Here is a 13,890-nt window from a genome sequence, read left to right as displayed (position 1 = left end):
TTTTACTTGGCTCAGTCAGGGAGCAGACTGCCTGTAACTTTTGAACCCAAGGATGAACTGAAATCACCTAGAGCAAGGACGGCTGTCAGCTAGGGAAGGAGGGGAGGGAGGCTAGTGTCTCCTGCTTATCTGTGTGATTCTTTGATAGGTGTAACTTAAGCACCCCTCATACTAAAAATGGACCACAATTTCTTACAAATTGGATGTTCACATTGCCCCGGATTCCAAAAGTTTTCATTTAAAGGAAAAAAAAAGACATTAAGAACAGGGGCTTACAATAACGCCTCCATTAGCATTAGCAGCGCTTTCACAGTACTTAACAAGGATTTAACTGTGCTTTACTCTTAACCAAACGTCCTTAGGGAGGGCTGGGTCCTTTTATGTCTCAGCAAGGCCAGAAAACGACAGCGTTACAAATAACTTCTGCATAGAAAGAAAAGGGTCCTGAGGACAAACAGTGGCAGCAGGGTCAGCAGAGGAACCGAACAGGGTCCCTGACGGCCCATACCACACTGGATGGCTAGAAGCAAGCGCCTGGGAGATCTGAGTGTTGCGGTGACCCGAGGTGGAAGAGCTGGGGGGAGGCCTGTCCAGATCATCCAGGTTCGAGGCGTGGAGCCAAGAGAGGGATCTCGGCGCCATCCGCACACTTAAGCTCTCAATAAGACAAAGTTCTAGCGGTGCAGTGCTCCTGGCTCCTGGGAAGCTCAGCTTTGTCCTTGCCCCTCCCACGTCCGCCGAGGGTTCGCTGAGGCCAGGCCGCCCGCACGGGGGCGCCCGCGCGCGGCCGCAGGGCCTTCCCGCCGCCAAGCAGGAAGTGGTCTCCTGACCCACCGCGCCGGAAGTGGTCTCCGGAAGCGCCGCCCGGGAGAAGATGGCGCTGGAGGCTGGCGATATGGAAGACGGGCAGCTTTCCGACTCAGATTCCGACATGACAGTCGTACCCAGCGACAGACCGTTGCCAGTGCCGGTGGGCGCGGGGGGAGGGGGGCACGGGGCGGGCACACCCAAACTGAAGGCCACGAGGCCTGGACCCGAACCCGGCTGGCTGCTCACTTGAGCGGGGCTGCGGGCCTCGCGGCCCCCCGGAACAGCCGCGCCGCCCTCTCTTGCTCGGCGCTCCGGAACGCCGCTCCTGATTCTCCAAACTTCCCCTCTCCACAGCAGCCCCTAAAGGCAGGGTTTTGGCCAAACGCAGAACCTAGAGCCCAAAGGCCGGGAATTGCTTAGAGTGCTCATTTTCGTCCCCAGAACTAGGGAGAGAGTGCTTACTCAGGCCTGGTGTTGAGTGTTCCCACTGAGCTTGGTCTGAAGGTGCCGTAAGGGAGGCATTGGGCTTGATTTTAGCTCCCCACTGTTTTGGACGGGACTTCAACTATGTAGCTCAGGCTGACCTGGCTCTTGAGCCATCGTCCTGCCTCATCCTGCAGAAGTGCTGGGGGCTTCCAGGCGTTCGCCATCCCTCCAAGTGGCTTTCTAGTTTTGGGCTTGATTTTAGCTCCCCACTGTTTTGGACGGGACTTCAACTATGTAGCTGACCTGGCTCTTGAGCCATCGTCCTGCCTCATCCTGCCGAAGTGCTGGGGGCTTCCAGGCGTTCGCCTTCCCTCCAAGTGGCTTTCTAGTTTCACAAGTGGGAATTTGCAGAGACCCTGTGCTGAGTATGCTCAGCCTCTTTGAGAGGACTTTAGTGCCCGGTCTCCTGCACGCCCATCGTGGCACTGCCACTATCTGACCTGCAAGTGGGCTATTTAGTTGCAGTGCTTTGGTTTCACATCTGATAGGGCTTGTAAGGATATGCTGCAGAATACTGCACACTGTTAGGCCTCGACGGTGTTAGCAGGCGTTATTACTGGAAGACTAAGTCCCCATTTTAACATGTAACAGGAGTTCAGTAAATGCTCGGCTTAGCTTTTAGTATAAAAAGCAAAGATCGAGTAGAAAGTTAAAGAGAAATCAATTTAGGTGCTGTATTGCAAGTAGGGTGATGAGTTAACAGTCATGTATATTTCAAAATAGCTACAAGACGGCTGCTAGCTGTTTATCAACTGAGTGCCTAGCATTTAGGGGCATCAACCAGGTGTGATGCACCTGCAGATTCCCACCTGTATATACAAAAAAGGATGTTGAATCATTCACCACAGGAGGAAAAATGATTTTGAGATGATGGATGCACTAATTACGCTGATTTGATAGTTGTGCAAAATGTACATATATTGAAACCACACCACATAAATCTATGCAGTTACTATATTACAATTAAAACAATTTTTTTGGGTCTTTGAGACAGGGTCTTCCTGTAGCCCTAGCTGGCCTGGAACCCACTTTGTGGGCCAGGCTGTCCTTGAATTCACAGAGATCTGCCTTCTGCCTCTCAAGTGCTGAAATCAAAGTCATGTGCCATCCTGCTTGGCTAAAATTGAAGTTGATAAGAGCCTTGGTAAATTTTAGGAGGTTTTTCAGAGCCAAGTCTGACTTAATATGTACTAGATTGGTTTCAGATGTTTTGGGAGCGTATGTTTAGAGCGCTCCAATTTAATCTCTTCTCCTTTTCCCCTTAACAAGGTCTCTCTGTGCAACTCAGACTGACCTGAACTCACTTTAATTTCCCTTAAACTTCTGATCCTCCTGCCTTAGTCTTGGGATTGCAGACATGCACAGTATTATGCCCACAATACTTTTTAAAAATAACCCATGGTAGGTAGAATTAATGTGTCTTGTGGAACTGACTGTATTTTCTTCCACTTGCAGAAAGTGCTAGGTGGGGACAGTGCACTGAGAGCTTTCCAGAGTACTGCAACAGTATGTGCACCAGTGTCACATTATCGGACTGTTAAAAGTGTGGATTCAAGTGAAGAGAGTTTTTCCGATTCAGATGAAGATAGCTCTCTTTGGAAACGGAAGCGACAAAAATGTCTTAATCCTCCTCCCAAGCCAGAGCCTTTTCAGTTTGGCCAGAGCAGTCAGAAAACAGCTGCTGCTGGAGGAAAGAAGGTGAACAACATATGGGGTGCCGTGCTGCAGGAACAGAGTCAGGATGCAGTGGCCACTGAACTTGGCATCTTGGGAATGGAGGGCACCATTGACAGAAGCAGGCAATCTGAGACCTACAATTACTTGCTCGCTAAGAAACTTAGGAGAGAATCTCAAGAGTGTACAAAAGAACTAGACAAAGAGCTAGATGACTATATGCACGGTGGCAAAAAACCAGGGTCGAAGGAAGAAGAGAATGGGCAGGGCCATCTCAAACGGAAAAGGCCTGTCAAAGACAGACTAGGGGACAGGCTAGAAATGAACTATAAAGGCCGGTATGAGATCACGGAAGAAGATTCTCAAGAGAAAGTGGCTGATGAAATTTCTTTCAGGTGAGCATGCAAATTTGACCTACAAATGAGCACTTAACCACATATCTTCTTACAGGAAATAAAATAAACACCAGATAATTCCTTTTTGAGTTTTTTTTTTTTTAACTTAAAGAATTAACTTAGAATATATTTGGTTACATGAATGTATTTGTATCTTGAAAAATAACCTTAGGGGGCTGGACCCACGTGGTGGCATGCACCTTTAATCTCAGAACTCGAGAGGCAGAGGCAGGCAGATCTCTGTGAGTTGAAGGCCAGCCTGGTCTTCATACTGAGTACCTGGCCAGCTTGGGCTACAGGGAAAGCCTGTCTCAAAAAGACCAAAAAAAAAAAAAACCCAAAAACCTTGAGCTGGAGATAATATCTCACTTGGTAGAGTGCCTAACGTGCATGAAGACCTGCAATGAATCCCTAGCACTCTGTGAACTGGGCATGATAGTACAAGGCTATAATCCCAGCACTTGGGAGGCAGAGGGATCATCCTCTGCAAAAGAGGAGTTTGATGCCAGCCTGGCCTATATAAGACATTGTCTCTAAAGGAAAGAAAAAAGGGGCTGTTGAGATGGCTCAGTGGGTAAAGGTGCTTGCCACCAAACCTGACGACCTGGGTTCAATCCCTGGGTCCCATGTGGTAGAAGGAGAAAACTGACCTCTGCAAGTTGTCTTCTGATTTCCACATGTGTGTTAACTATTTTACATATTATATTCACTTGTTTTCAGTTTTTTTTTTTTCATGATAGTAAATTTACCAGGTTTTACGAACCATGCCTTTTAAAACCTTTGCCCTCTGTCACCCAAAGAAATCCTTTAACTGTGTCCATTTATTGTTAACCCCTACTCTCCTCCCCAAACTACAATTCTACTTTCTGTCTATAAATTTGCCATTTCTGGACACAAATACAACCATGTAGTATGTAGCTTAACATGTGACTTCCTTTCTCTGTGAAATGCTTTTAAGAGTGATTACATGGCGCCAGGTGCAGGTGGATCTCTGGGAGATCAAGGCCAGCAGCCTGGTGCCTGATCTACATAGTTCCAGGTCAGCTGAGGTTACAGGGACAGTCTATCTCAAAATGACCTAAAAAAATAATAATAATAAATAAATGGTGATTATATTGTAGCAGGAATCAGTATTTAATTTCTTTTAAAAATATTTTTATTTTATGTATATGAGGATATTGCCTGCACGTTGGTAGGTGCACCTGTGTTGTGCAGTGCCCAAAGAGGTCAGAAGTGGGTGTCAGATCCTCTGGAAGTGGAGACAAGGACAGTGGTTAGCCACCATGTCAGTGCTGGTCCTCTGCGAGAACAGTCAGTGTGCTCTTAACCACTGAGCCATCTTTACAGCCCCATATTTAATTTCTTAATTTGTAAATAGGGAGCATTTTGCTTTATGTGGTTTTTGTTTTTTGTTTTTGTTTTTTTAGTTTGTGGGTTGTTTTGTTGCTTTTTTTGTGGGGGCGGGGGGGAGGACAGGGTCTTCAGTTCCAGCTGACCTGGAACTCAGTGTAGACCAGACTGGCATCAATCTCACAGAAATCTGCCTGCCTCTGCCTCATAGGTGCTGGGATTAAAGCTGTGGGCCACCATACCCCAGCCTTCCTTTTCATTGTATGTATATAGATTTGTGTATGTACATCCAGACTGGATGGGTTGTGTACATTTACTTCTTATGAATAGTGCTGTTAAGAACTTTTTCATGAAGCTCTTTGGTGATATGTTTTTATTTGTTTGGAGTAAATAGTAAAATTGCTTGTCAGATGTTAAATTGACGTTTCAAGTATTTTTTTGTAGGTTCAAATTCTAATTAACTTTTTTATTAACTCTAAATCACTAGTTACAAATTTGAAAATAAATACGAGTTTTAGGGAAACAAGTATTTGCTTTTCACGCAAGCCTGTTGTAGCAACAGTACTGGATTTTTTTTAATAGTCAAGTTTGGAATTTTAATTCTGAAAAGGAATGTAGAATTTATAAACCAAATGCTTCACCTTAAAGATAAGGAAACTGGAGCCCAGTAGTTACATGGCTTGAACAGGGTTGCCAATTTAATTTGTCTCAGAATTGAAACTAAACGACCTCTTTGTTCCTCTTGTAATGCTTTTTCCACAGTGATGCATTGCCTCCTACCAGAAGAAGCAAAGGATGGTATATTGATTAGAAATTGAGGTTTCTGCACGATTAATTTTTCTTCATCTCTGGGGAACATGGGCTCTGACCCTATTAGAAGAGTTGCCCTCTCGTTGTGGTGGCACAGGCCTTTAATCCCAGCACTTGGGAGGCAGAGGCAGGCAGATCTCTGTGAGTTCAAGGCCAACCTAGTCTACAAGTGAGTTTCAGGCCAACTGGGGCTACAGGGAGACTGTCTCAAAAAGTTACCAAAGTTTCCTGTATTTTTAATCTCTGAATGGTAAAATGAAAGTAAGTATCTTACCAGACATGGTGGTACAAACCTTTAGTCCCAGCACTTGAGAGGCAGACAGACAGATCTCTTAAATTTGAGGCCAGCCAGGACTACATAGTGAAACCCTGTCTCAAAAAAGTGTCTAATTCATTACATTTTGAAGAACTGACATAATGCAGATCAAGTCCTTAGGCTTGTAGCTATTATAGTATAAAACTAGCAAATATTCGTTACTTTTCAGGCGTAATAACTGAAAGCATAGCTATGATTGTTATTGTTTGGGCAGAAGTACACTGAGTTCATCTTTGCATTTAGGCTTGAGCTCATTCCTTTGCTCCGCATGCTCATGTATTTTGAGATGTTCCTGTCTCCTTGTGTGACTAAAGTCTAGGATGTTACTGTGTCATTGATTCCAGGGTTGATAAATAATTCAGAAAAGCAGATGTTCCTAGAGCAAGATTTTTTTTTTTTTTCTAATTGACAACTACACTGAAAATTAAAGTTGTTTTTGTTTTGTTTTGGTTTGGTTCTTTTGATCTTTTTGAGACAGAGTCTCCCCTGTCCAAGCCCCAGCTAGCCTGGAACTTGCTATGTAGATCAGGCTGGCCTTGAACTCACAGAGATCCACCTGCCTCTGCCTTCCTAGTGCTGGAATTATGGTGTGCTGCCATGCCCAGCTAAAGTAGTTTTGATCAACAACAGGTAGATGGTAAATTTTCCTTATTTGTTCTCATCAGGTTACAAGAACCAAAGAAAGATCTGATAGCCCGAGTAGTGAGGATAATTGGGAACAAAAAAGCCATTGAACTTCTGATGGAAACTGCTGAAGTTGAACAGAATGGTGGTCTTTTCATAATGGTAAGCCTGCGTTACTGTTCTTGATTTTACATTATACTTTCTTTAAACAAAATGAACTTTCCAGTGCGTATGTACTAAATGATGGAAGTTCCTCCTCTCTCCACACCATGGACAGTAACAGCTACCTTATAGAATGGTTTTACAGATTTCACTGGATTCAGCTTTCACTGTGGAGTGAGGATGAAAGTGAATCCCTTCCTTCTTACTCACAACTCACATTTTGCGGGTTGTTACCCAATAGGCACAGCACAGGCAGATAGATAACATGTTGTGGGATTGGAAACAAAAGAAACCTATAGAATTGATGGCATTGGGGACTGGGAAAATGGCTCAGCAGTTAAGAGCGAGTATTGTTCTTACAGAGGACCCTGAGTTTGGTTCCTAGTACCTGTGTCGGGCAACTTATAACCTATAACCACTTGTAACTTCAGCTCTAAAGGAATCTGATGCTTCTCTGGATTTCAAGGGCACCTGTATTCACGTGTGCACGTACACAGACATAATTAAAAATAAAATCTAAAAATTTATTTTTATTTTTATGTGTATGTACTACTGTGTATGCAAGTGCACCCATGTGGTGCAATGCCCACAGAGGTCAGAAGAGGGCATCAGATCTCCTAGAACTGGAGTTACAGAGTTAGCCCCAATGTGGATGCTGGGAATTGAACCCCGGTCCTCCACAAGAGCAGCCAGTGCTCTTAATCTCTGAGCCATCTCTCCTGCCCCTAAAATTTTTTTGAATCTTGAAAAGATGCAAATTCAAATGTACTTTTGATACGTGTTTTCTGAGTGTCTCCTTTGCTGAGCACTGTTCTAGAACAAGGAGTTGTTGTAGTTGAGGACCAGAAAGGGCCAGTTTATAAACACTATAAAGCCAGGCATGGTGGCACATGCCTGTAATCAAGTTTCAGACCAGCTAGTGCTATAGAATGGAGACTCTGTCTCAAAAAGACAAGAAAGAAAACCATGAAAAGAATAAACAAGGAGCCTTCTAGAAGGTTCAGTGGGCAAAGGTGCTTGCTGTCAAGCCTGACAACCTGAATTCCATCCCTAGGACCCCCATGGTAGAGTAAAGCGAACCAGCTTCTGCAAGTTGTCCGCTGATGCCACCTGTGTGTCTGCCACACATGCCTCCCCTAAGGAAATAAAATTTTTTTAATGTTTTTAATTTTTAAAAAAATTTAATTTCAAGTGTATCAGAAAATATATGTGCTCTGGGAAGAGAAATAGATCAAATAAGTATAAGGAAAAGAAGAGAGGAGAAGACTACTTAGGAGTGGCCAGAGTAGAAATTTCCAAAGACTTAAAGTAAAGGGAGTACTATAAGAATGGGCCATGGTCATATGGCAGCTCTGTAGAAGTAAAAGGTACCAGTAAGGGCCAGAAATTAGTGAAATGAGCAATTTCTCCCTTGGGTACAAAATTTGTCAGGGTGCAAAGAGAAATCATGTTTTTTTAATGTAGTCTTTTTAAAAAATAGAAATAAATACCAAAAAGGAAAGAAAGATCTGGTCTGGCTTTCAAGTCTGGTTTTGTCTGTCTGGATAAATACATCTCTGCTCAAATATGCCTTGGTCATTTGTGGGAAGACTATGGTTTAGGAGCTGGGGTTGTAGCTCATTGATGGGGCACTTTGCTGGCACGTAGAAGGCCTGGTTTTAGTCCTCAGCACTGCTAAACAAATAATAATCATAATCATTCTTTTTTCTTTTTTCTTTTTTTTTTTTTTTTTTTTTTTTTTTTTTTTTTTGAGTATTAGATACATTGAGTACGTTTTTATTAAAAGTTCTTTCCCTCAGACATAAAAATTTCAATTTTTGGCAACTTAATATCTAAGTACAACATCAACTTGGGAGATAAAACAGAAACATAATAATAAAAAAAGGGAGAACAAAGACTCTTCAAGGATTCAAGAGGCAGTGATTACAACTGAACAATGCTGATTTGCTAGATTCTGAGCAAACACTTTCTTTTTGTATGCTTTGACAATTCTGAAAGTATGAAGTAATATATATGTAAGTTTAAGCCATTGCATTTTGACCCTCTTCCTAAGCAACAAATATACATTATAGGCTGCATTTTTTTAGTGCACTATTTGTTGTAAAGAAAACATTTTTCCCCCTCATTTAACAAGTATCTTCCCATTTAATGAGAAACAAGAATATTAACCAGTTAACCCTATTAACTGTTTGCTGGGAACTATAGAGACAACCCTCAGGTTTAGCTTCAACAGCATAATGGGTTTAGGGTGAAAGCTGATTCATAAGAGCCTTCAAAGTTACATCTGTCCACTTCAATTTTGAGGGTATAACCCCAAGCAAGCACATATTCCTGTAATGCTGAGAACCACGCCTAACAAGAGAGCAGTCCCATCTCCAGCTTCTACTGCTTCAACAACAGGCAGAACCAAAAGCAGTGACATAAGAACCAAGATCAGTTGTGTTGAAACTGGTCATGATGTTGAACGTTCAAAGCCAATAGTATATATACAATTCTATCTGGTTTGAAATATTCTGTTTCTGGAACTCAGCATGCTGAGACTAAGAGGTTACATGAGGTACCACCTGCCGGAAAGCAGCCGTTACATGAATCAATAATCATTCTTTATGTATGAAATTGTCATAGAATACATTTAAGATAGTCCATGTAGTCTAACTTTCTATCCCTCCTTGTAGAACGGTAGTCGAAGAAGAACACCAGGTGGAGTCTTTCTGAATCTCCTGAAAAACACTCCTAGTATCAGCGAAGAACAGATTAAGGTAATGACAGTGACTATGCCCTTGACTTTTAAGATGCATCCAAACTCCAGACTTGGTAGCACACATTGTAACCCCTGCACCCAGAGACAGGAGGATCACTACACATTCCAGGTCAGCCTGGGCTACACAGCAAGTCCCCATCTCGAGGAAATAAAGGAGGAAAAAAGATGCAGAGTAATTTGGCTTCAGCAGGGGTTCACTTTCTACTCTCTCACTGCCTTATTAGACGGACCAGTATTGTCTGTCTTTAATACAAATAAAACCTATGCATTTTATAGTTTTGCCTCATCTTTTTCTTCCGTTTGACAGTTAAAAATCAAGATTTCTTATATTTTTGTGGTAGTTTTTCTTGGTCTCTGAACTTGTCATTGTTGTTTCAGTACTCCAGAACTAGTAATAAACATCTTTAAATATGATAAATGGAAACGTTCAGCAGTGGCTAATACCTTGACATTCTTAGTTTACCTGTATACTCTTTTTCTGTTTTATTTAGAAATAAATAGCAGATATCAAGATGTTCAGTGATTTCAACAAATATTTTTCCCTCTTTTTGAGACAGGGTCTTCCTGTAGCCCCAACTGTCCTGGAACTCACTGTGTAGACCAGGCTGACCTAGATCTTAACAGAGAGAGATCTGACTGCCTCTGCCTCCCAGGGCTGAAATTAAAGGCATTCACAATGATGCCTGACTACAGTCTGTTTTGATCATGCATACTCCCCCTCCCAACTCCCCCTAGGTCTCCCCAACATGTACCCCCTCCCAACTGCTTGTCCTCTTTTGTTTTGTTTTGAGACAAGAGTCTCACTGAGTAGCCCAGGCTGTCTTCAAAATAATAGACCCACCTGCCTTTGCCTCCCAAGTGCTGGGATTAAAAGTGTGTGCCATTGGCCTGGTGTGGTAGCACACTCCTTTAATCTCAGCACTTGGGAGGCATAGGCAGACAGATCTTTGTGAGTTCAAGGCCAACCTGGTCTACATCGCAAGTTCCAGGCCAACTGGGGCTACAGGGAGACCCTGTCTCAAAAAAGACCAAAAAAACAAAAAGAAAACAGGTGCTCCTTGAGTTCTTACTTGATAACAAGATTCTATTTTCAGAAACTAGCATTACAAAATGAAAGGAATTATATGAAATTCAGAATCTGAGCTTTAATATTATTGTAGTAATTAGTAGGTACATGACCTTGAGTAGATCACATCTCACTCAGACACAATTTTCTCATCTGCTGAGTGGTGACTTTAGAGCTGCAGATGCCTCTGTTGGTGAAGTGCCTGCTGTGAACCCAGCACCTAAGTAAAAGCTGTGTGCAGTGGGGTGCATCTGTAACCTCAGGGCCAGGATGAGAAGAGGAGACAGATAGATGATTTCTGGAGTTGACTGGCTGGCAGGAGCCTAGTCAGTCAGTGTGCCCCAAGTTCAGTGAAAAACCTTGTCTCAAAAAGACAGTGTGATCAAGGAAGATACATGACGTGGACCTCTCCCCCATAGTCATGCACACATACTTGTGCAGTCACAGGGCTATGTGTACACACACAGTAAAGTGGGCACTTTAGCGTGCGCGCGCACACACACAGAGTCCTAACTGTTGAGTAATGAGAGTATAAAGGAATTAAATAAAGTGATGTTGAGAAAAGGCTTTGCTTTTTGTCCCTCTCTGTTTTCTTTGTAGCACAGACAAGGCTCAAACTCAAAATCCTCCTCCTGCCTCTGCTTCCTGAACATGAGGATTAAAGGTGTATACCGCCATGACTGGCCTAAAAGCTTTTTCTTTTTAATATTTTTATTTTATGTGTATGTGTTATGCCTGCATGTATGAAAACGCACCTGTGTCATGCAGTGCCTGCAGAGGTCAGAAGACAGTATTGGATCCCCTGGAACTGGAGTTCTGGACAGTTGTTACCTGCCTTGTGGATGCTGGGAATTGAACCTGGGTCCTCTGTAATAGCCAACACTCAGCCTCTGAGCCGTCTGTCTCTCCAGCCCTCTAAAAGCTATTTTTAAGTCATCTTGTACAAAAAGTTTCCAGAGAAGAAAAAAATATTCATTTGCACTGGGCCAAAATTTGTTATATGTATCACAGTGTGTCAAAGTGTGTTTTAGCCTGTTCTACAAATAAATAGTAAAAGAATTGAGTTTCCTGGGATCACTTAGACCACCCTGGCTCTAAAACCTGTGTTTTACTATAAATATCAATTATTTTGAAATTCAATTATTCCAACTCATTGTAGAAGGAGGGAATTTTGGTTTTAGTCAATTTTTATGTTAATTTTGCTTTACAATAATAAACATTTAGAATAAGAGAATATTGACTTAGAGACATTCTTTTGGGGTGGGTGTTTAATTTGAAACAGGGTCTCACTATGTAGCCCTGCCTGGCCGGGATCTCATAGCGATCACCCGCTTCTGCCCCCTGAGTGCAGGAATTAAAGACATCTGCCACCACGTCTGTCAGTGGTTTAACACAAATGATCACATATAGTTAAGACATGTCAAAGTTAGTAAATCTTTAGTATTTATTCTGTTTTGTTGTATAATCAGTTATATTTTATTTAAACCCTAAACAAACTTCCTATGGTAGCTGTGGGATGTTGTGTTAGGGTATAATATGCATGGGCTATGTAACAGATTTGGTTTTGAGCATACCAGTAAGCACTTATTTAGTATCGTGATTCTGATTTAATAACTGTTTTGTGAGCAATAAGAGATGATTATAAATTACATGCCTTGGGGCTGGAAAGATGATTCATCAGTTAAGAGCACTGACTGCTCTTGCAGAGGGCCTAGGTTCAATTCCCAGCACCCAAATGGCAGCTACAAACTGTCCTTAACTCCCGTTCCAGGAGAATCTGATGCCCTCTTCTGACCTCCAAGGCATTGCATAACATAGGCGCACACGCATACATGCAGGCAATACACTCATACACATAAAATAAAAATAAAATACATTTTAGGAAAAAAAAATATGTACCTTAAAATAAACTGTTAATAGTATGTTATTTTTTAACCAAAGTTATATTTATTTCAGGACATTTTCTACATTGAAAATCAAAAGGAGTATGAAAATAAAAAAGCTGCTAGAAAAAGAAGAACACAACTATTAGGGAAAAAAATGAAACAAGCTATTAAAAGTCTCAATTTTCAGGAGGACGATGATACATCACGAGAAACTTTTGCAAGTGACACAAATGAGGCTCTGGCTTCCACCGATGAACCTCAGGAAGGAAATGGGGACGCCAGGGTGGATGCTGAGGAAGCCATTGAGGTGGACCATCATCATGATTTAGACATCTTTTAAGCACACTTTGGACATTTTGAAGAATTTAAACCTTTCTAAAATAACATCGTAGCAAATGTTTCTACTGAAGTTGCTTTACTTTGCACCTAATCTGGAAGGAGAGCTGTTTCTTTTAAGTAAAAAGCTAATGTATGTGGAATGGAATGTCATTGCGGGAAATGATTAAAGCAGCTGTATCTGATGAGTAGCTGGCACCGGCCTCCTTTCTCCTGATGCATGTGCTGATTATTATTAGTAGTAGGTGACATCCCCGTGTTCCCACTACACATGCCATTCAGAAGTTGTGTTTGCCGATTTATCTTTGTGGTGAATTATGCTTTGATTTCAAAACATTCCATTAAAAGATCCGAAAAGATGCATACATTGTTAAGCTGTTACATTCAGTTGGGAATGGGGTAGGGGCAGGGAGTTGTAAGAACTTTTTTTTTTTTTTAATTCAAGGCCTTCCTATGTAAACTAGACTGACCTCAAATTCTCTCATCCTGCCTCAGCCCAACCAGTGCTCAGATCATGGGTTTACACTACCATGCACCACTACTTTTAGGTAATTAAATTTTTATTGGGAGGGGCCATAGCCCGTCTGGAGGTAAGGGGATAACGTTGGCCTTGTTACTTGCCTTCCACTTTTAGGTGGGTTCCAGGGCTTGAGCTCAGGTTGTTGGGCTTGCACAAGTGCCTTTACTTGCTGAGCTGTCTCCCTGGCCCCTTTAGACAATATTAAAGATAGAAGCTTAAATCTGCAGATTCTTCCCGCACATGTCAGAAGTGTTTCTAATAAAGTATTGTTTTTGACTTAACTAACCTTGATCATATTATTAAATACTGAATGTGATTCATGACTGTTTCACAGATAGTTTTTTTATACTTTATGTGTATGAGTGTTTTACTTGCATGTATGTAAGTGCACCACATGCGTATAGTACTCATGAAGGCTAGAAGAGGGTGTTGAATCCCCTGGAACTGGAGTTAACAGGTCCATCCTGTTTGTGCTGGGAACCTAACCTAGGTTTTCTGCGAGAGCAACAAGTGCTCTTAACCACTGAGCCATCCAGCCTCTCCCCCCAGCCCCCAGTCATTTTTATTAAAGAAGAAAATAAAAGTTGTTTACTTAATAATATATTCCAAGGGTTAACACTAGTTTATACAATATCAAGAATATGTTCAAGAAACAAAAGTTTTGCATATTGATAAAAAAAATACTCAGCAATTA

General features: G+C 42.0%; 1 protein-coding gene and 1 pseudogene across 1 annotated transcript; one reads left to right on the top strand and one right to left on the bottom strand.

Annotated features, from left to right (window-relative positions):
* Positions 1-814: 814 nt before the first annotated feature.
* Positions 815-13,303, top strand: Phax (phosphorylated adaptor for RNA export). Its single transcript, XM_008840994.2, has 5 exons — positions 815-970; positions 2,752-3,365; positions 6,507-6,627; positions 9,303-9,386; positions 12,411-13,303. Exons 1-5 carry the CDS (start codon positions 875-877, stop codon positions 12,678-12,680), a joined length of 1,185 nt encoding a protein of 394 aa, XP_008839216.1. The 5' UTR covers positions 815-874; the 3' UTR covers positions 12,681-13,303.
* LOC115071738 lies at positions 8,504-9,228 on the bottom strand (annotated as a pseudogene).
* Positions 13,304-13,890: the final 587 nt, after the last annotated feature.

Source organism: Nannospalax galili, unplaced genomic scaffold (genome assembly GCF_000622305.1).
Source record: "Nannospalax galili isolate Female #2095 unplaced genomic scaffold, S.galili_v1.0 scaffold490, whole genome shotgun sequence".
In the NCBI taxonomy this organism is placed as follows: domain Eukaryota; kingdom Metazoa; phylum Chordata; class Mammalia; order Rodentia; family Spalacidae; genus Nannospalax; species Nannospalax galili.
The sequence above is the reverse complement of the archived record's forward strand: the minus strand, read 5'-3'. Positions and strand labels throughout refer to the sequence as shown.